This window comes from Cryptomeria japonica, chromosome 3, assembly GCF_030272615.1.
Source record: "Cryptomeria japonica chromosome 3, Sugi_1.0, whole genome shotgun sequence".
Taxonomy (NCBI): Eukaryota; Viridiplantae; Streptophyta; class Pinopsida; order Cupressales; family Cupressaceae; genus Cryptomeria; species Cryptomeria japonica.
Genome location: NC_081407.1, coordinates 472008156 through 472031848, shown reverse-complemented (window position 1 = coordinate 472031848; position 23693 = coordinate 472008156). Strand labels below are relative to the sequence as shown.

At 37.5% G+C, this 23693-nt stretch overlaps 1 protein-coding gene across 6 annotated transcripts in view; it reads left to right on the top strand.

Moving 5' to 3' along the window:
- The window catches only part of LOC131029587 (uncharacterized), a 91431-nt gene extending 77779 nt beyond the window's left edge, over positions 1-13652 (top strand). For all 6 annotated transcript variants that reach the window (XM_057960117.2, XM_057960118.2, XM_057960123.2 and 3 more), the window contains one exon: positions 13242-13652. In XM_057960117.2, coding sequence (XP_057816100.2) covers positions 13242-13496 — 255 coding nt within the window. In that variant the 3' untranslated portion in view covers positions 13497-13652. The remainder of the gene's footprint in view (positions 1-13241) is intronic.
- The last annotated feature ends 10041 nt before the right edge of the window (positions 13653-23693 follow it).

The following is a 23693-nucleotide window of genomic DNA, read 5'->3' as shown; positions in this document are numbered from 1 at the left end:
TATTCTAGCCCTAGGTGTGGCTTTAGGTTAAATTAATTTAGCTGTTATTGTGTTGTAGAATAGATTTATTTGCAAAATTGTAGTTTAGATTAATAGTCTTATCTTGTTCAAAGATTTCAAATCAAAACAGTAGATCGAATCAATTCAAAATAGCATCAAACATTTCTCTTCATACTACAATCAGGCCTTAAGATTCAGATTTTATTCTCAAATCAGTGAAAGATCCCTGATGGATCTCTTTTGCTGATCTGCTGTAATTTTTATTATTTTAAATTGATTTTTCCCGTTTATTAATATTTTCTTTCAGAAATAGACAGGGGTTGCAGAAGGGTTGGATTCTTTTTGTGTTTTGATGATTTTTCAACAAGTAATAAATGAAGTACAAGTACATGAACAAAGTACTGAAAATGAAGTTCATATACAGCCAAAACAAATTCGATTCAAGGCAGATTTCTGAATATAAAATCAAATATTTGACCAGATGAAGATTTCCAATAATTTCAGGAAGATTACAATCAGGAATGAACCCAACCTGGATGCTGAAAGAGTAATATAACCAGGAATGAAGCTGCGGCAAGATTCCAGCCCTCCAAGTGTTGCACGTGGGAAGGAAAGTGGCTGCCAGGTACAGCCGTACGGCTGCCAAGTACACCCAACTGGATAGAAACCCCCAAACCCCACGCTGAACTCTGTCAGAATCACTGAAACCTCCAGAAAGTGTGCCGTACAATCTCCAAGATGCTAATAACTGCAAGCAAATCCAAACCACTGTATTGGGGGCTACGTCCCAAACAGGCAAGGCATTGGGGTTGGTGTCCCAGATGCTGAAAAGCTCTTCTAGAGCCAAAATCTCAAATCCAAGATGTAAAATGTGTAGAAGATAGCCAAGAATTATGTCTCAACTTCCTTATAACACCTTTCCACTTAGCTTGAACCCTAAAAGTGACTCAATGTGGCGTTTAGGGTTAAAATGTTATATTTCTCATTTTAAGTTGCCAAGTGCATAGGAAACGACCTTTTTTCAAATATAAAGAAATCCGTTCCCCGAAAGGATTTGAGTCAAGAGAGAAATATTTAGAAAAGTCCAAGACCTTTCCAATGAGCTATTACACCAAGGGATACGCATCCAGATGAGGCCAAAAACCCCTTATTACTCAAAAATGGCTATAAACATAGCCTTATTTAAATAATAAACGCTAACTGAGGAAATATTAAAAATATAACCCAAATAGCTGCAAAATGCTCAAATGACACCACAAACCAGAAAGTCAACCTGCCACCTATCTGTTCCTGAAGTCGGAAATCAAGGATCCACTGGCAATCTCATCCCTAAAATCTAGGGATGCTCCTAGAAACTAGGAAACAAACCCAAATCCTCTGAAACTGAACCCAAGGAATAATCTCAAGGAGACCCAACCTTGGGTATGGTCATAACCTCCTAAATAGTAGGGATATCCTCCATAAACGTAGGAACTGCCTCCTAAAAATAAGGAACTGCTCCAAACTGATCAACTACTGCCAGAAACCAAGTCCCAAACACTGTATAACCACACTGAGTCTCTATCCATCATTGTCAGCCTACAAGACCCCATAATAAGCTGACTCACATGTCTCTGCTAGATAGAGCTAAAGAGGGGACATGACAGTCCTCCCCTCTCGGAGATGCTTGCCCACAAGCAACTGTAATGCTGGATGTTGTAAACTGGCCTCACCCTCCCAAGTGGCATCCTCTATGGGAAGATCTCTCCAACGTACCAAATACTCACGAATCACCCTGCTTCTCAACCGTCGTTCCCTCACCTCAAGAATCTCCTCAGGAACCAAAGTCAATTTACCTTCCTCATCCATGGGAGGCAAATCGGGTGAAACTGTAATATGCTGTCCAAGGGCCTTTTTCAGGCAAGATACATGAAACACATTATGAATTTTACTGCCTGGTGGTAACTCAACCTCATAAGCAACCTCTCCAACTCGCCTGAGTACCCTGTATGGTCCATAAAAACGTGGTTTGAGCTTCTCAGCTCCCCCCCCTTTAAGGGTGCTTTGCCGGTATGGCTGTAAGCGCAAGAAAATCATGTCATCCACCTCAAATGCTCTCTCAATCCTATGTCGATCAGCATATATCTTTTGCTGGTTCTGTGCATGCTGTAAATTCTCCTTGAGAGATCTCATGATATCCTGGTTCTCCTGTAACCAATCCTGAGCCAAAGGAACTCTACTGTCACTCAGAGCTAAATCAATGAACGATAATGCCTCATAGCCGTAGAGAGCTCTGAAAGGCGTCATACCAATGGACATATGGTGCGTAGTATTATAACAATACTCGCCCAAATACAACCAATGTACCCATGCCTTCTGCTGCCCTGACACATACTTACGCAAATATCCCTCAACCCACTTATTGACTATTTCGGTCTGTCCATCTGTTTGAGGGTGGTAACTAGTACTAAGTGTCAACTCAGTGCCTGCTAGCCTGAAAAGTTCCTGCCAAAAGGAACTCATGAATCTGCTGTCCCTGTCACTCACTATGGTCTTGGGAAGACCATGGAGTCTAAACACCTCTCTGAAAAATAGCTCAGCCACCTGAGATGCTGTAAAATCAACTGCAATGGGAAAGAAGTGGGCATATTTTGTTAGCCTATCCACGACCACATAGATACAATCCTTCCCTTGCACCCGAGGAAGACCTGTAATGAAGTCCATAGAAATCCCAGTCCACTTCTGTTTCGGTATAGGCAAGGGCTGTAACAACCCAGCAGGATAAGTATGCTCCGACTTGTTCTGCTGACAAGTCATACGCTCACGGACATGCCGCAAAACATCATCTTTGAGACCCTTCCAAGAGAATCTCTCTCGAACCGCTCTGTAAGTCTTAACATACCCTGGATGTCCTATCGTACGAGTATCATGGAAAGCATGCAAAATTTGTTCCTTCAACTGTGAACCCGGAACAAGATAAACCCTACCCTTGTAATAGATAATATCATCTACCACACTGTATCTGTCATCCACTATCAAACCATCCATGACCTCACAAGCATGTTGATTTTTGGAATACTCAACCAAAAGTTGAGCTTTCCAATCTGCTAAAATCTCGCTCAATGAACATAGGGCAGCAAGTGGGGGTTTCCTAGAGAGTGCATCAGCCACACTATTATTCTTCCCCTTTATGAATTCGATATCGAAATCATAAGCCTGAATCTTGCTCACCCATTTTTGCTGTTGATCATTGAGCTCTGTCTGATCTAGGAAATATCTCAAACTGTTGTGGTCGGTTCTTACCACAAATTTGCTGCCAACAAGATACTGTCTGAATTTGGCTAAAGCATGCATAATAGCCAACATTTCCTTATCATAGGTAGAGTACAACCTCTCATTATCTCGCAGCTTCCGGCTCTCAAAGGCAATGGGATGTCTGTTCTGCATCAACACAGCTCCTATGCCCAGACCTGAAGCATCACACTCTAGGACAAATGGCTGCGAGAAATCAGGTAATGCCAAAACTGGACAAGTGCTCATAACCTCCTTGAGTCTATCAAAGACTCCCTGTGCCTATTCTGTCCATCTGAACGCCCCTTTCTTTGTGAGGTCTATCAAAGGTGCTGCCAACTGAGAGAAACCTCTCACAAATCTTTTGTAATAAGCACATAAACCAAGGAACCCACGTAACTTAGTAATGTTTTGAGGGCGGGGCCAATCCCGAATCGCTTGAATCTTCTCCTCATGCACCTTCACCCCATCAGCACTGATCACATGGCCCAAATATAAAACCTCCCTAAGTCCAAACTCACATTTGGATAACTTAGCAAATAGAGACTGGCTCTCCATAATGCTAAGTACCTCCTCAACATGTCTGAGATGGTCCTCCCAAGTACGACTATAAATCAATATGTCGTCAAAGAACACTAGAACCGACTTCCTCAACTGCTTGTTGAAGATATGGTTCATACAGGACTGGAAAGTGGCCAGTGCATTGGTAAGGCCAAAAGGCATTACCAGAAACTCATAGTGCCCATAGTGACAACGGAAGGCAGTCTTGTGTACATCCTCTGCTCGTACACGTATATGATGGTAACCTGAACGAAGATCAATTTTAGAGAAGTAGATAGCTCCATGAAGCTCATCCAACAACTCGTCAATGCGTGGAATAGGGTATCTGTTCTTGATTGTCTTCTTGTTCAAGGCTCTGTAATCTATACACATCCGTAGAGTCCCATCCTTCTTCTTAACAAGCACTACAGAAGAAGCAAAGGGGCTAGAACTAGGCCGAATGAAACCCATATCCAACAACTCATGAATAGTCTTCTCAATTTCATCCTTATAGGCTCTAGGATGACGATATGGGGTAGTAATCACTGGCTTCGCTCCATCCTCCATCTCTATACCATGCTCAAAACCTTTATCTGGAGGCACTCCAGAAGGTATGTCACCAAATACTCTGCCATGACGGTCCATCACTGACTGAATATCAACATGAAATACCCTGCCATCCTGAGGTGTAGGTGTTTTGGACTTCACCAAACAATGTGTAGCCCAAATCACATCATTATGTCTAATAATAGTCTCCATCCTGCGAGAAGACACCTCCTTAGGTCCACCATCTGAAGCTGCCCTCAAGATAGTCTTCTTCCCCCCAGAAAGGAACTCTAACTGCATACAGTGGTGATCAATAATGTAACGCCCAATACCCTGTAACCACTACATGCCCAAGACCACATCATAATCCTCTAATGGAAGCACATAAAAATCATCGGTCAGAGTATAATCCCCCATCTGAATACTAAGCTGTGGAATCCGTTTAGTACAACCCAAAACTACACCATCTGCCACCTTCACTCCAAAACCACCAAACTCCTCATACTGTAATCCACGCCTCTCCACTAACTTCTGATCAATAAAGTTATGCGTGGCACCTGTGTCTACCAAGCTCATGACCCGCTTGCCCTTCAGTGTACCTTTCAACCGAAAGGCATGAAATTTAGGATAATTGGAGAGGGTAGCCATAGTTACTTTGGCTGTCGCCAAAGGCTCAGGGGTATCTAACTCCAACTGTGTCTGCACCTGCTCAACATCCTCCATGCTATCCTCAGTGTCAGTGTCGGGTACCTCCTCATCCCCTAACTCAGATGTCACCTCAATCAAATGAACCTTTCCTTTACCCATACAACGGTGTCCTGGTTCCCAAGGTTCCTTGCAGGAAAAGCATAACTTTTTCCTTCTCAATTCGTTCCTCGTCTCCTGATTCATCCAAGGGGGTCTAGATGATGACCCTCCTTTATTCTGTGAAGTATTGGTCTTCTGTGCAGGCCGAGAGTCCCTTAATGGCTTCTTATCTGCCTGATAAGAAGTGGGAACGGTATCCAATCTCAATGTCACATCAGTGGCCTCCTTAAGAGTGGCCGGTTGGAAAGCACGTACCAATCCCTTAAGTCTATCCTGCAATCCCTCAATAAATAACATCACACTCCGCCTCTGGGGCATATCAGGTACCATAACCGCAATACGCTGGAACTCATTAATAAAAGCTTCTGCATGCCCAGTCTGTCTAAGATGTGCCAACTCTCTATAGTAGAGCTCTGTATCCTTACGGTCAAACCGTGTAATGAGTCGTTCAGTGAACTCGGCATAGGAACGTACCAAGGCGTGATCCTAGATGACCAATCCATGGTGCCAACAATCATAGGCAATCCCGTCTAAATGCAACACAACAAACTGAATAGCCTCATGCTCAGGCATGGGCCTCAAGGATAGATATATGTCCAGCTTATGCACCCAAGCTCGTGCACTCGTATCACCAGAGCCATCATATGTAGCCAATGTGATCTTCCCAGTAGCTCTATTGAGGTCATAGTTCTGCGGCTGTGGTGGTCTATAACCACAATCTCCTTTGAACCTAGCTGTATCTCTACGCTGTGCACAATACTAGGGAAGAGGGAAAACATCCCTAACCTCTGGGGTTAGGGCTCTCCACTCAGCTGTGGCTGCCAAAACTGACTCCTGGAACCCAACCTCTGGTGGATCTACATGTGCTGGTTGTTCACCTAGTACAAACTGAGGAAGCAAAGGTCTATCCGTAGCAGGTGTACGATGGCGTTCCCGCCTAGAGGAATGAAGGGAGCTCCCAACTGATGAATGGGACTGATGGCTATGCTGATTGCCTTGCACTGAAACTGATCTGCTCCGCCCATGTTTGCCCCTATGTCTATCCAACTCCATTCGTGCCAAGGTTTCCTGTAATCTGTCAAGTGTCTGGACTATCCTGGGCTGTGTAGTGATGAGAGTTCTCATCATCTCCTGTTCTTCATCCTCAATCTGGTTTTGTCTAGCACCCCCTTGTTCATCCGCCATACTGGGTACCTGTTCAATTCCACTCTCACGCTCCTGTTGAGCTACCCTGCGTGTATAATACCTGTGTATCTCCTCTCTACCCGGATGCATAGAATAAAATGTAACCCTAGTGTGAAAATTCCACACAAACCCTACAGGCTGGCAGGATGATAGCTCTGATACCACTGAAAGATCCCTGATGGATCTCTTTTGCTGATCTGCTGTAATTTTTATTATTTTAAATTGATTTTTCCCGTTTATTAATATTTTCTTTCAGAAATAGACAGAAGTTGCAGAAGGGTTGGATTCTTTTCGTGTTTTGATGATTTTTCAACAAGTAATAAATGAAGTACAAGTACATGAACAAAGTACTGAAAATGAAGTTCATATACAGCCAAAACAAATTCGATTCAAGGCAGATTTCTGAATATAAAATCAAATATTTGACCAGATGAAGATTTCCAATAATTTCAGGAAGATTACAATCAAGAATGAACCCAACCTGGATGCTGAAAGAGTAATATAACCAGGAATGAAGCTGCGGCAAGATTCCAGCCCTCCAAGTGCTGCACGTGGGAAGGAAAGTGGCTGCCAGGTATAGCCGTACGGCTGCCAAGTACACCCAATTGGATAGAAACCCCCAAACCCCACGCTGAACTCTGTCAGAATCACTGAAACCTCCAGAAAGTGTGCCGTACAATCTCCAAGATGCTAATAACTGCAAGCAAATCCAAACCACTGTATTGGGGGCTATGTCCCAAACAGGCAAGGCATTGGGGTTGGTGTCCCAGATGTTGAAAAGCTCTTCCAAAGCCAAAATCTCAAATCCAAGATGTAAAATGTGTAGAAGATAGCCAAGAATTAGGTCTCAACTTCCTTATAACACTTTCCCACTTAGCTTGAACCCTAAAAGTGACTCAATGTGGCGTTTAGGGTTAAAATGTTATATTTCTCATTTTAAGTTGCCAAGTGCATAGAAAACGACCTTTTTTCAAATATAAAGAAATCCGTTCACCGAAAGGATTTGAGTCAAGAGAGAAATATTTAGAAAAGTCCAAGACCTTTCCAAGGAGCTATTACACCAAGGGATACGCATCCAGATGAGGCCAAAAACCCCTTATTACTCCAAAATGGCTATAAACATAGCCTTATTTAAATAATAAACACTAACTTAGGAAATATTAAAAATATAACCCAAATAGCTGCAAAATGCTCAAATGACACCACAAACCAGAAAGTCAACCTGCCACCTGTTTGTGACTGAAGTCGGAAATCAAAGATCCACTGGCAATCTCATCCCTAAAATCTAGGGATGCTCCTAGAAACTAGGAAACAAACCCAAATCCTCTGAAACTGAACCCAAGGAATAATCTCAAGGAGACCCAACCCTGGGTATGGTCATAACCTCCTAAATAGTAGGGATATCCTCCATAAACATAGGAACAACTTCCTAAAAATAAGGAACTGCTCCAAACTGATCAACTACTGCCAGAACACCAAGTCCCAAACACTGTATAACCACACTGAGTCTCTATCCATCATTGTCAGCCTACAAGACCCCATAATAAGCTGACTCACATGTCTCTGCTAGACAGAGCTAAAGAGGGGACATTACAATCAGCAAGAAACAAGAAACTGAGACACAAAAATTCAGAAAAACTACAAACAAGTTTTTGAAAGTAAAAGAGAATTTGCTTATTGTTTATTGATCAGTTATGTTTGATTTCTTGTTCTCTTATTGCCTGAATCTAGTCGTACAAAAAGGGGAAAGAAAATAAAACATTCATTTTCTGTTCATTGAAATAGACTAGTAAATATCTTAATGTTTCAACAGTAGTTTAATTTTTAGATTAGTTGCATGCATTTATAAAATCGAATGAAAAACACACACAAGTCATTTAATTAAATTTCAACATATTTGCATAAATTAGTTAATTTATTTTAGCATTGTTTTAATTTTAAACACTTCAAAAATATCAAAAACATTAAAAAAAGACAATATTCACAAAAAACAATTGCATAACAAAAAATTTTCCGATCAATTCCTTGGCAAACAACCATCATTTTATGTTTAGACATCAAACGCAAAATATCAAAATGAACACATGATTGAAACACTTTAATATTCGAAATCGAAAGACAAATAAAATCCAGATGAAAATACCTCAATTAAATAAAATTTAAAAAACATTAGAGGGACCTTGAAATATTCTTGTTTGCTCATTCAATTATACTAGGCATTTCATGTCTATTTGTCTTGGGATGAGGCAAGGTTAAAAGAGACTTTGGAAGAGCTCAGATAGATTATACCCGTTTCTATGGCTGTCGAGGTTGAAAAGTAAACTTTTCTTCTTGAACAAATCTAGTGAGAGAATGCTCACTAGAGGTGACTCAGATAGTGCACCTTACTGAGATATTTGAATGCACAACTGTTCTTTTGGATGCTCTCTGTGAATTAAACAAGGAAATAACCGGTACCTTCTACATTGAAATTACTTGCCAACAAAACACTAATGCCATCTTCCGTATACTCCTTCCAATGTGTAGACTGTAGAGGGTGATCCACCTCACTCACCACCATTACACCTACTTTTTCCAAGTGAACAAGAGTAAACTTGCCACTTATCTAATTAATGTGAACTATCATGTGAGACATTTTTTGGTGATTTACTAATATAGGTTAAAAACTTGCAATTTGCCAAAATTTGGAAACCCAAATTTGACTTGAACTTGGAGACTCGGCAAATTTTAAATTTTTTTTCTTAAAAATTAAATAAATTTCATGCAAAATACAACTACACAATGTATCAAGTCAGTCCGTAGAACATTGTGGAAGTATTTTCTCTTGTTTTGAATAAACAAGGTCACTATATCATATCAACATGCAAATACAATAGCTGATAATATATGTATTATGATGATTTCAATCATCATAAAAAAAAAATTCCATACAAGTTACAACAAATAATAGTTTTCTCTTACCCATATACGTTGGAGATCCACCCTCAAACTAGAAGGTAAGGACTCTTTAGGCCCAATATCATTATCAACCATGGTGTCATCCAATCAAATATGTCTTGTTTGTGCTTTTACTATATTGTACTTTTTCTGCCTCTCAAAATTAGCAATTTTATCTTTTATAAACATGTGGTTCATCTCTTGTGCAGTCTAGTTGTTATATCGATCAATGTCATCCAAGACAATCAATTCACAACTAGTTGAGCCCTCCTCAATTTTTGAGCAAAGGCACATATGCTCACATTTAAAAGCACTACAAAGCTATAGGTAAAAATTTATGTCTCCCTTTTGGAATTAGTGACATGGAGAAGACCTATCCTCATTTCCTGAAGGCTAAAGGATAAAGCAAGAAAAATGTTTAATAATTAATTTATTATTTGAGTATGGTAATTTCTAATTTAAGGGGCAACTTAGTAACATCATCATAATAAAGATAAAAAGTGTTTTTAAACACTAATATTAAAAAGTATTTTTAAATACTCTTGGAGAGATTTCATTCTTGAGCCCAATTTGGAAAGCTCCATAAAAAGAGGCAAGTGGATTCATTGAGCATCTTGTTATCATCATTTTGCAAATCAACTTTTGAGAAATTTGAGCATTTTGTTCAGTTTTTATAACCAAGGACAAACACCTTGGACTGATTGGAGATCTTTGAGGACGAAAACACTCTTGGATTTTTACTATTGGATATGGAGACGAAAATTGTCATCTCCAACATTGGCAATTCCATCCAAGAATTGCATGTGAGCTAATTTTGGCGATTTCATTTCCATTTTAGATTTGGAGCAATTGGTATTTGCAAGCAATTATTCAGCATCGCTGGTTTCCAGAATTATAGAGTTGGTTGCTACTCTTTCATCATCATTTGTTGTTGTCACATTGCCAAATTGAGGTGCCAACATCTTAAGGAGGGATCTAAACTACTTTGGGGCAATTGTACCTCTTAATTCTTCTGATTTGCAAACTAATTTTAATATTTATTGCTTATATCATTGTTAGGTGGAGTGACTGCATTGGGAAGGTTTATTTGCCACTACGCAGCCTCCATTTGATAGTTTCTAGCTGCCACACTGCCTTTCCAACCATGCCATTGCCATATAGTTCCCTGTTGTAGCTGTACTACCCAGTCATCAGCTGTACAACATTCTGTATAGGGTTAATTTAATCAAGGAGGGGTGGTGCAAGTCTAAAACTTATTCATTTTTGCCCATATCTGCTAACCATACAGCTGTACTAAGTTTGTGAGTGAAATTAATTCATTTGCAAATGTAAATTTGTGATTTCAGTGCATTATATTAGTCAATGTGTTTGTTCCAACTGTTGCAAATCAAATAAAATCAGTTTTCAGATGGTTTCAAGTTGATGTTTGAATGTTCCAATTCATATTTGGGTGTATTTGATACCCCAGGGTTTCAAAATTGCCGTTCATTTGCAATTGAGGGTTTAATATACTCATTTTCAGTCAATTGTAGATGTGATCAATGTTATTTTCAAATTTAATTTGTTCTTTCAGTTCTCATTTTGTTTTAGATTTAAAAAATACAAAAAAATACTGAAATTTAAAAAAAATCTACAAAGGGGACATTACAATTCAGAGGGCTAAGTTTTGAAGACTTCTGGGTTTTTCTGCTCCAATCTTCTCACCAAGTAATTGCAAAGAAAACATATAGAAGTTTGTAAGTAAGCACTAGTTGTATTCATCAAAGATTTTAAATTTTTAAGTGAAATGAAGACTGATATTTTTTGTTGTGCGTTGCTTGGGTGCTTATTTTTTGCAACTCTTCTATAATTAGATTTTTGACCTCAACCTTATACGGCAACCTCTCAATGTATGTTGAGAGGCCCTCCCTAACCTCTTCTTCAACATCTCTAAAATCATTTGTAAAGAAAAAAATGGGTTTGAACTAGTACTCTGCCACATGAATGGGTTGATTGATTCGGTCATTCCACCTTAGATAAAGAACGTTTAAAATATGTTCAAATTTTCATCAACTCCTATGTGATAGTTTTGGACGGCCTCTTTTTCCCTGTCCATGGCCTCATAAATATACCTCATTGACTTTTCTCTCCATCCACTAAGTGCAAACTTTTAAAGGACTTGACAATTGCAAACAATTTCAAATTACAATTAAAAATAAAACTTAAAAGATTGATTAATATTTTCTAATTAGAATTAAAAGAAGTCAACTTGAATGATAAAATTTCATATTTAACTAGCAATTGGAAGTTTCCTATATAATCTTATTAATGATCTCCCCAAAGACATCATAGAAAAGTTGTCTTTGTGACTCTTTTCTTAACCATCTGCTTCAAGTAAGAAAAATCTAACCATTGTTGGCTCACAAACATCTGCTTCAAAAGTGTCAGTTACTATATATTCTTTGCAAGGTGATGAAGTTAGTTGCAAACCGTGTGGCACTAGCTTGCACAAGCTCTCCCCTGGTGCGATCTCTCATCAAGCTCAGTATTCAATGGTTATTGGAACTGTATTTGGTGATTTCATTGTCATCTTCTACCATGGATTCCACTCAATCAAGTTTACTTGTGTGCTGTAATAGAAGATCAAGACAATGAGCAATACAAGGGGTCCAAAATATGTTGTGTGCCTCTTCTCAAGTACTCTTCTTGTTGCCATTTATGCTATTGTATTCTTAATTTTGTTTGAGGCCTTGATGAATCTTAAAAATATTATCTCACCATTTGAATCCACTAGAAAATTGATAAGCATGCGATTCCTTATACCTGTCCACCCATCTGATAAAATGCTACATCCATGCTTGGACCCTAAGTCCCTAGATTTTATCATGGAAATTTGAAATTTGGTGAATATTTCAAAAATCCTAAAAATTTGTTTGAAATTGCCATTAAATTTGGTTCACATGTGGTCATATACTTTGAAATAGAAAAATCGGTCGTGGCATCAAAAGTTTTCTAGATCTGCAGGCTACAGTAGTGTCAGTGTTGGATCTATAGCAAATTGGGCTTAGCGAGGTAGGTTTCGTTTTTGTATTTATTTATAAAAATAATGGAATCAATTGGCTATTATGTGGAATTCAATTGAACTTGTTCTCTATCCTTGCCGTGGAAGCTGGCGCAGAATGGATGCAGTAGCGTGTGGATTGTGCTCAACCTCTGAAATTGTTAAGCTGCCTTCATTGGGCTGGTGATATAGGTGTATTGACGTGAGCTTTTACATGTGATGGGTCGATGAATTCATGAGTGATGTGATGTACTTCTTGGTGGATGTACTGTATTTTTGCATATGCATTGGCTATGGTGACAGAATGCTGTGCATGACATTGATGAGATGTTTCTCTGTGCATTTATACTGGTAGTCTGGTGGGGTTTGGCTTCATTGATATTACTCGCTCTCTGAAGGATATGTCCATAAGGTGGCTGACTAGCATTAATGTGCTGCACTCAGAAGGGTTCATTGATAAATTAATGATAATGATGTATGAACTAGTTTTACATTTAACCTTAATGTTGGGCTTGCTTGTCCATGTTTAGAGCTTACTTCAATGAAGAGCTGTTGTTGGCTAGGATGTGCAGATAAATTGCAGTTATTCAGGGATGGAGCATATAAGGAATTTAAATAGTTGATACCAGAGAAATTGGTTAAGATTGATGGCATTTTTCTTTATGGCTGGGATTGCCAAGAGATCAAATGCCATGGGAAACCTACTGAGCATATAATCCAATCATTAAAGGTTATGATGGTTTTATGAAAGAGAATTAAGTTTCATTAAGTATACCATAGGCATTCACTTTGTAACTCTTTTCCTGTGGGTCACTGCTATTATGTTAGACTTTAGATGTTTGAATTTATGCATATAAAATGTGTGCTTCAGTTGCACACAGATTTAATTCATCTAAAACTTTAATAATTCTGACAGGTCATCTATGAAGCGGCCAAGGAAATGACAGGGGTAGATGCTACAGAATGTATTGCAGTTGGAGATTCCCTTCATCACGACATCTTGGGTGCAAATAATTCAGATATGCAGTCAGTGTTCGTTGCAGGGGGCATTCATGCCAATGAGCTTGGAATCACTCAATTTGGAATGGTTCCAGAGAGGGCAGCTTTTCAAGCTCTTACCCATTCATATGGTGCTTATCCATCATGTATCATTCCTTCATTTACATGGTGACTAACATTCATTTTAATACTCATATTATTGGAATTTATGAGCTCACCAAAAGCAGAGAGAGTCTGATTTTCACTCATTCATAAAATAATTAAGGTTATAAAATTGTTTACTGACATTGTTTGAAGAGATCTATGAAGTGTTGCTAATTCCATTCTACATGAAATTGTACTTTTTTTAATTTTAGTATATGCTAAAAATATTAATGTGTAATTGTGCATATCCTAACACTCATTGGCAAATATTTGCTGATTGTTGATGGGTACCTTGATTAACAACATTCAACAAACTGTTGGCAAGGAATTTTTTGGGAACTTGATGCAATTTCCTCCATTATATACTGAAACAGTGAAGCTCTCTACGACCCATGTATAACATTGACATCTCATTTATTACTTCAAGAAAAAATCCAAAATCCGTACCTTGGTTAATGCTACAGATTCTTCGAACCTTAATCTAGCACCTCACATTTTTCTTTCCCATACTTGCAGACTACTGAAGAGTACTCTTTTCATTACCTCTTATAATTACTTGTTAGTTCTATTAGAGAAATAATTGAAAACAACAGGGTATTTTTACATATGAGTATATCTACAAAACTAGAAATGATACAGATTGTTTCATATCCTATTTTCTAAAATGTAATTCCACTTTTTTCCCAACAATTTGACTTCAATGTGAGTGGTTTCAAAACAGCTCACTCAACAAACATATTTATGCCAAACTTATTTTTTAAAGTTGAATTTCTATTTTCCAACACCTCCTTTGAATATCCAACTTGTAAACATTGTTCATTGCATTCAACCCCAATATTACATCATGGTCTCACACCTGGATAGAATACTAATAATCGCATAATGAATTAGGACAAGCTCACTAGTTCACTTGCACATAAAGATCATGGACTGGGACAAACTCTATGATCCATGACTTACAATGATGTGAACATGGACAAACACAATTCCTCACGTCTCACTGAATTCTCAATTAAGGATAGAGACAGACTCAACTACCCATGATTTTACATCAAATCTGGATAGGGCCACAAACACTCCATCAAACCAACAAAATTATGAACGGAGACACAATTTTGTTCACCATACCAACGAACTTGTGAGTAGGTACAGAAAAATCACACCTAGTGTGAATAGGACATACTCAACTACTCACAAGGACATTTGTGAATAGGGACACTCAATTATTCACGACAATTTTCATATGTATAAATAGGGACAAACTTAACTATTTACATAAACAACGGTTTCAACTTCAATGGATGTTGAGCTTCATTGAACAGTTACAAAACAACAAAATTGGGATTGGGCGGGTCCTCACTATAGTTTCTCAGTGGTTGCTGAGCACCTCATCAATCATCTTGTATGCAAGTAGAGCATAGTTTGACATCATTGTCACTGATGATCATTATCTTTAGCTTTTTAGTAACATTCGCTCTAGGTTTTGCCTCTATAGCAAGACACTAATCTCAAAAGTTAGTGACAAACTCAAAATTGGTGATTGCCCTTCAACCTCCTATATCCTCTGTCCTCTTGTTAAATGTTGCTCACTCAGCCAGATATATCCCAATGGTGTTGTGGATCACAAGCCATTGCATGATGCACGTTGATGGGTTCGACATTATTTTTCTCAATTCGTGTCTTGTTCATGAGAATGGTATTCCCCTCAAATAAAAAAATTTCTTTGATGGGTGTTTGTACAATTGACAATGCACTCATGTGCAACATAAGTCTTGTAATCTCACCTTTCATGAGAAAGACAATTGTTTCTCTTGAACCTTAAGGAATAGAAATAAATCCTTTTGCTAGAAGTTTTGGACTATATTTTTACACTATATGGGACATTATGTTTGAAATTGTTTATAACTTACAAATTTAATAAAATTCTTTTGGAAAAAAATTTAAACCTAGAAAATAGATGATAGAAACATTACAGTTCACATACTTTGACTTGATAGACGAAAAGTTTTTGACTTGTCCAAAATTCAGTAACTTAAAAAAGCACTTAATTTAAAAAATGCATATATTATGCAAAATTAAGTTACAAAATGACGAAATGAGTCTATAAAAGGTTTCGAAAGTGTTTTTTTTGGTTAGATTTGAATACAAATAGATTGCAAAATCCTATTATCATGTGAATACAATAGCTTGTTGATAATTATTATCAATTTATGATGTTTGTCCTTGAAATTGTCATAAATTACATATTTAGACAAGTTACCAATTACAAGATATTACAATTTCCTCTTTCTCATTTTAGTGAAAAATTGTGGAGAGGGTTCTAGTCTTTGAATCCGGTTGTGGCTCTTCACTTAGCCTTGAAGGTTGCCCTTGTGGCTTCACCTTGCTACCAAATGACAATGACTCTATCACATTGATGTCATCCAATCCAATTTCTCTTGCTTTGTTGTAGCCACATCCTCCATATCCTACCTCTCGAAAGAAACAATCTTGTCCTTTATAAACAAGGAGGGCACCTCATTCTGCATGGTCCAATCATTATAGCGATAAATCTCATCCCAATCAATAAGCTCGTTCGATTTGCCTTCCAAGTGTCTTATGCAAAGACATTTTGGATTGCACAAAAACTAGGTCATTGAGGTGTTAAACTCAACTTATTGCGCTTCTTCAAGTGAATGATGACAAACAAACCCCAATTGTGCTCACAATTATAAATGCTGCAAGGTTGAAACAAGATTTTGAATTTGGAGATTTGGGTTATTTTCACCCCATTTTTTTTTCCCACCTAGAACCTACAAAGAAGATATTCAAGAGTTTTCTATTAAACACTATTTAATTAGTAATTGTAATTTGTAAGATATAAGAATCCAATTTTTAGTAATTAGTGTTTGGGTAGATCTTTCTTGGATAGCTAGTGACGAAAAATGAGCCCCCCCTAGGTGGCTAAATTTTTTGTAATTCTGAAACAATGAGGTCTCTCACCTTAACTTCGAGTGTCATCCTCTCAATGCATGTTGAGAAACCCTTTATAGCCTCTCCATTAATATCTATGAAACTATTGGAGAAGAAAAACTTGGGGTTGAGGTAGTATTTCACTCCAAGAATGGGTTGGTGGGGTTGATTGTTCCACCTCCAATCAATGATCTTCCAAATGGAGGCAAATCTACTTGTATCGCCCTATAATAGTTTTGGATGACATCTTTAGCCCTATCCATGGTTTCATAAATGTATCCCATGTTTCTCGTCCACCAAATGCAAAGTTATCAGTAAGGCTTCAACACCCGCAAACCACAAATAAACTAAAATTACAAATTTACAAATCAAAATTAAAATAAATGCTTTTAAAAATTGCAAAAGAATTGGGCTAGGGCCTTACTCGATTGGCGAGAGTTTCTTGTGGTAAAGCACAAGGTTACAAGGTCTAGTCATTCCCTAGTCCACGTGGTATTGGAGGAGGTGTCGCACTAGAGTCACCAATCATGTTAAAAAGTTAACTATGTGCATTGTAGCTTATAGGGGGGCTTACCGATTCTTGCAATCTAAAAAAAATAAAATTGAAAAAGAATTTAATTTGAAATTTAAATTGAAGTTTGTAGTTATCTTGACATTTTTTATAGCTCTTTTTGCAAAGACATCATAAAAAATTGTTTTTGCGGTCCTCTCTATCTATCTTTTCTAAACCTTTGTGTCTAGCTATGCTTGGCTCACAAACTTCCACTTCAATGATTTCAATAAATTAGAAATACTTCACAAAATTAGAAATTTAGTTGCAAACCTTGTGAACCTATTTGCACAAGCTTTCCCTTGGTGTGATCTTTAATGAAGTTGAGAAACAAAGGGTGATTATAAAAATAGTTTGTGATCTTTATATCTTCTACAACTAGTCTTCTCAATCAATTTTTCCTATGTCCTCCAAAAGAAGGTCAAGGCAATGGGTTGCACAAGGAATGCAAGACAAACACCTTTCTTGAAACAATCTTTTGATTGCCATGCATGTCAGTGTATTGATAGTGACAAATTGCAAACATTCTCTATGTCCACCTCTAAGATGATTTCCTCCAACATCAAGCTCAATTTTTTTGCATTTTTGAATTTTTTTAAGGCATCAATTGACTTTAAGAAAACCAACTCACTATTGAAGCCATGAAAAAACTGATGAGGTTTTGGTTCCTTTCTTATTTGTCCACCCATTTGAAATAATGGCGCATTTGTACTTTTGCCACTATTTCTTTTGATTTCCATAATTGTCTTTGCATTTGCAATATCATCTTGGAGAAACTTCACACTTGACCTTTTAGGAGAGGGTGCCTTGTATCCTTCCTTGCAATTGTTATTGTTATCACCAAATACTCCTAGTATGGACTATTTGGCATGTTGAAGGGAAGGTCATTGTAATACCAAATAGTTGTGCATTTCTTATCACCTTCATTATGCACCTCATTGCACCTTGTACCTTGTTGTGAAGGTTGTGCATCAACTGTATTTATAGGCCCACAAGACCCTGTAACTAGGCTCTAGTCGAGTTGGATGTTGCATGTATATGTTGAGTGCGACTAAAGTTATAATATATATCATATCTACATCAGTTTTTGTTGGCAAATTAGGATTAAGGGTTGCTTCTATGGTTGCTTGTGTCCTTATCTCCAATTTCTTTTTATCCAACAATACAAGGATTGCTTGCATCTCTCATTTCACCTCTTCAAGGGCACCTAGACACAACTTGGCATTGGGAATAAGAATGGCGGCAATTTTTTTAGTTGAGGTGATTAATGCCTCCATTAAGCTTGTTTGAGCACAAAATTTAAATCACACTCCTGGCTACTAATTCCTTTACACCAATATTTTCAAGCTATTTAGTGGTTTCCCAATGGGATGATTTTCACTTGTTGAGTCTAAATTTGATGTAGAGTTGGATGCCATTATATACTAACTTGCAACATTAGTTAAAAAAAGGCATTTAAAAAGATTACAACAATTTGAACACTTTTTTTTTTGAAATTATGTGAATTCATTTGAAAAATTAAAACATAATGCAATAATAGAGTAATATAATTAATTATAGACAAAAACATGATTTTACCCTAAAATGTGAACATGTAATCCTTATTTTTTCATTCATATAAACTTGTATAAATCAACAGAAAAATTTACATAAATTGAATTCAATACAATTAAATTTGTTAATTTTACATGTTTAAAAATTTAACATGATAAATTTTCTTCTACGGATGGGACAGCCCCTAACAAAAGATGTTCAATTAAGAAAGAGTGTTTCTAGATCATTTATGTAGATGGAAAAAAAGGGTGACCAGGTTAGAAAGAAAGTTACTTGCAGGATTCAGCCATAGGGACTGTTCAATGCTTCTGAATGGTTTCGTTTTAAACCGACATGAGTATATTGATCTTTTTTTTGTGGGTTGTATGCTCTATGCTTGTTATGCTTAACTCCTCTGGTTAAGTTGTTGATTGTCTGATGTTTTGTAGTCTTTGGGTTGGTAGTTCTTTTGTTGCTCTTCGTTGATTGGCTAGACTTTGGTGACTTATCTTTCATGTTTCGTAAAAAGGTTTAGGACCCTTTCAAAGACTCTACTTTTACCCCTAAAAATTTAACATGAAATATTTAATAAATCCGAAAAAAATGAGAGACAAAAAAACTTATAAATATAAATTTCCACAAAATTGCTTCTTGAATCCTCTATAAAATCCATCCAATTTACTCAACAATGTTGAAATGCAAGTGTGTTTCATTAGTTTTGGTAGATAGAGTTTATAAAGCTAGAAATTCACTTTTCTTTCAGTTTTTTTTTTTCCTGTGTCATCCTTTTGCAGTGCTAGTTTTTGGCATATAATAGCAGAGTACTCACTATTTGACTCGTGAAAATTCAAATCTAAGACTCAGCGTGAAAACTTGACAAGTAACCGAAAAAAAACTCAATGCTGTGAAAAATTGACAAGTATTCAGTAACTCATTGAATAATCAAACTCTGGAAAAAACTCTTAAATTGAAAAAACTAGTATAAAAATTACAACAAAATTAATGGAAAAAAATACTTAGCAATAATATTTTTCACAACGTAACAAAATCTCATGACCAAACTCCTCTTGGCTTAAGAGATGCACAATTAACTTAGCTTCATTGCATAGACTATAAGCAAAAATTAATAAAGTGACTTATATGTTATCCTTTTTTCAGAGTTCACATGACTCAAAAAGGGACATAATAGAAATTTAGTAGACTAGGTGACGAGTGGACCTCAAGACAGTGCTTGACAGTAATGAGGTAAGTCTCCATCGTCTCAACTCATCAATGATGAATTCTGCAACTCTAGGTTCTTTTTTTATGTGTTTTTTCAAAAGCATTTCAAATTTTGGCAAACACAACAAAAAAAACCTTGATAAGAATAAAACAAACTTTGGTAACGGTGGTTTGTGGATCTTTCAACGACAACACTAAACCCAAATATTGGAGCTCAGACAATATAGAAGAAAACATCACAGGGCTAGAGGTAGATTTACTAATAGACTTCTCAAATTACAAAGAGGATGCACACACTGTCCTATTGGAAGAACTTTAGGAAAAATGTGGGGCAGATCAGAAAGGAACAAGAAAGTATATTAGACATGTTGACATCGTTTACCCCACCTTTATCAACGAGGAATCTAGAGCCCCACACTTGCACACAAATCAAAGTTCCAGATATAAGAGAAAAATTGACATTTGTTAATGCCAAGCAGTACAAGAGAATTTTATAGCGAAGGCAAGCGAAAATAACTAAAAGGTTAAGGTGGCTAGGGCACACTAAGTTTATCACAATATTGTCGAGGCTAGTAAGCTTCAACCAAATAATCATCTATGAGATACAACAAGAGCAAGTAAAGACAAAGATAGAAATGTAAGTGAATCATGAAAATCAAGCCGAAAGGGTATACTAATAGAACCACCAACTTAAACGCATTGAGGGAATGAAGCAACAGGAGGTGGAAACAAAGGAGTTGGAAGAAGAAAGTGTTGGATATTGTTGGTCATTGCTGCTACTAGGGTATGTTGTTGTCATTGATGTCATGATGCAGCCATAATCGGTAAAACCCTCAAAGAGAATTAACTGACTTATGCAGCAAGAGTAACACAACGAAAGCAACAAGAAAATATAGCAAGATTACAGAAACAGACCATATTATTGCCTTGGAATCTCCGACAACCAACTAGTTATCATCATACAATCATCTTAGAATATCTGGTAGTTAATTGGTTACATGCAGGCTATCAGCCAGATACAATCCAATCGGGACTCTCAGAATCAATTGAATCACTAATTACCAATCTCAATCCTTATTCTGATTTCTACTTCCTCTATCTTACAAATGATTACATAGTGGCATATATATACCCTCCAAAACATATTTGGGTCGGCCTCAAAAGATTACATTTACCAATGCAGGAAAATCAAACGTGCAACTAGGTCGGCCCTAAGAATGAAAGAAATCTTTCCGGAAAATAACAACCAAGAAGATTGGATCAACAAGAAGGTTGGCCACATGCCCAAGAACATTGGACAAGACCCCAAATAGATCCACACGCCAAGAACCGCTCCGGTAATGAAGGAAAGTTAATCAGTAAGAACAAGAACTGTCTCGGAACGTAGAAACAGTCAACCGGGAGCGATAACTAGTTGGAAAATAATCCAAAAGGACTGAAAATCTGGAATTAAGCACATGAACTAGCCTGGAAGCCGAAAACAGGATCTGCAATGAAAAGCAAGCAACTACCGGTACCTACTGGTAAGAACATAGAAAACTACACACTGAATTGAACAAGAACTAAATTGAAAGGAAATATTTTTGGCTGATGCAAGATTGCTCAGAGACTGGGGATGCTCTTGCATCATGTCAACATACTCCTGTGTATTGCTTCGGTGATTGCAGATTGGGAAGATCTTACGATATGCTTTTGCAGTATTGTTTTGGTGATCACTGTTTTGCAGAGTTTGGTATATCCTCCTGTATATTCCGATGTGATCAGATCTTGTGCCAAGACTTTGGGATATTGTTTGGGATGGTCTTGTGTATCTTTTTTTCAGATGGTTCATGATTTGGTGCTCCACAAGTTATCTTTCTTCGTGACAGTTGCCGATTGGTTGTGTTCTTGAGCTTTCAGACGTTGACTGATGAAGATTTGAAAAATGGTGTTGGTGCAGTTGTTCCAGATGATTCTAACATGCTTGCTGGTGTTTCCTAGTCACGTCCTATTTGTTTTGGTGATCCGCATTGATCGTTGTGCGAGTTTTTGATGGTTTGCATCAATTGGTGATGATTTTTCGTGTTATGTAGTATTTTTGGTGGTGTAGCGTGTTGCGGTTGATCTTGGTGTGATTTCCAGTGGAGTTGCATGTTTGGGAATTTGAATTAGGTCCATGCTATACTGTGTAAATCATTATATTGGTCCGGTGGTCGATCTTTGTATCGTGTGATGTAATTTTATGAGTTGAGGTTTAGGGTTTAGCCGACCTTGTTATCAAGGTTGATGAATTGTATATATAGGTGATATATTCATGTAGTTTGGGTGTCGATGTTGTGTTTGCATTATCAAAGAGAGGTGTATGTGTGAACAAGTGATTCATTCTTCGCTGTTGAGATTGAGGTGAAATTGGTGTTGCAGGGCAGACAACTGTGCTTAACCGGAATTGTAGTCAGGCATTTGGAGATACTATTCTTTCAGTTCATTTCTTCCGGATTTTAGTCTGAATCTTAGTGTAAGTCAGTGAGACTTGCCTGAGGGTTGTAGCCTTCTGGGCCATTATATTTGAGTAGTGAGCTCTAGGCAGTGTGCCTAAATGTGTGTGCATTCCTCATTGTAATATGTTCACATACTACTACAGAGTATCGTCTTACCGTGGGTAGGTTCCCACCGTGGTTTTTCCCTTAACCGGGTTTTCCATGTCAAAAATATTGGTGTTGTGTGTTGTGCTTATTTGTCTTATTACTGCAGTTTATCAGATCTATGTTCTGTGATTAAGTTTGATATTGCGGCGAAGACTAATTCACCCCCACCCCCTCTCTCAGTCTTCCCTCTTGGCTATTGCTAAGAGAAAGCAAGCGAGACCAATGCAACCCTAATTCAACTCCTTTAACTGGTCTTTAGATCAGTATGTTAAGGAACTAATGAGACTAAAAAGGAGACTTGAAGGTATGGAAGAATTGGAACAGTTGAAGTATAACAAATGGCAAGAGAGCATGGACACCAATCATAAAATTACTCAAGAAAACAAGTTTCTTAAAGAAGAACTAGTCAAACTGCAAACCAATTTGAAAATAGGGTAGCAAGAAATCATGAACATGAAGGAGTAACTAAAACAAATTAAAAATGGAATTTTTCTTATAGAAATAGAGGAAAGTGACACTTCACATCTACAAGAGCTCCAATCACCATTAGCAAACATAGAGATCAAATAAGCTAAGCTAAAGGAGTGATTAGAAGAGGCAAAATCAGGGGCGCGTTTAACAAAAGGGTCAACAAAGAGCTAAAGAGAACTCGTAGAGAAGTAGATTAAAGTGCAAATAGGGGAAGAAAGGCAATAGAAGGATAGGGCAACAAATATAATAATAAAAGGTTTGAATGATCACACAAAAGGTGAGCACATTGATAGGTTAATAAAATACTTTCTAGTAGATAAGTTGGAGTGGATAGGGCATATTCATCAAGAAAGTAGATTTGGTAGAGTATCACAAGATGGCAGAAATAGGAATGCAAGAGTAACATTTAAAAACGTAGAGGACAAGAACAAAATTTTGAGGAACAAAAGGTTTCTCAAAGGTACACAATTCTTCATAGATGAAGACTTAACCCCTCTACAATAAGAAGAGAGAACAAAGGAATGGGAAAAAGTAGTAGTAGTAGTAAGAAGTGCACGTAATGAAGCATGGATGTATAGAGGGGAAGCTTAGTTCAACAACAAAACAACACATATTATATAGGAAGGTGGGCCTCCCCAAACACACCTCTCAATGGTAAGTTGGAATTGTAGAGGTTACCCTTGGAGGAGAGGGCCTTGTCTAGGGCCCATAGTTGAGGGGATGGACATAATTGTCCTCCTTAAAACACATGAGCATGAGGGTTGTAAGCTTCCCAATTTTGAGGGGTACATGAAGATATCAGTATAGAACGAGTTAACTGAAAGTGGAAAGGGGCATGGAGGGGTAACGATTTTAGTACTTGAGAATCTTGGAA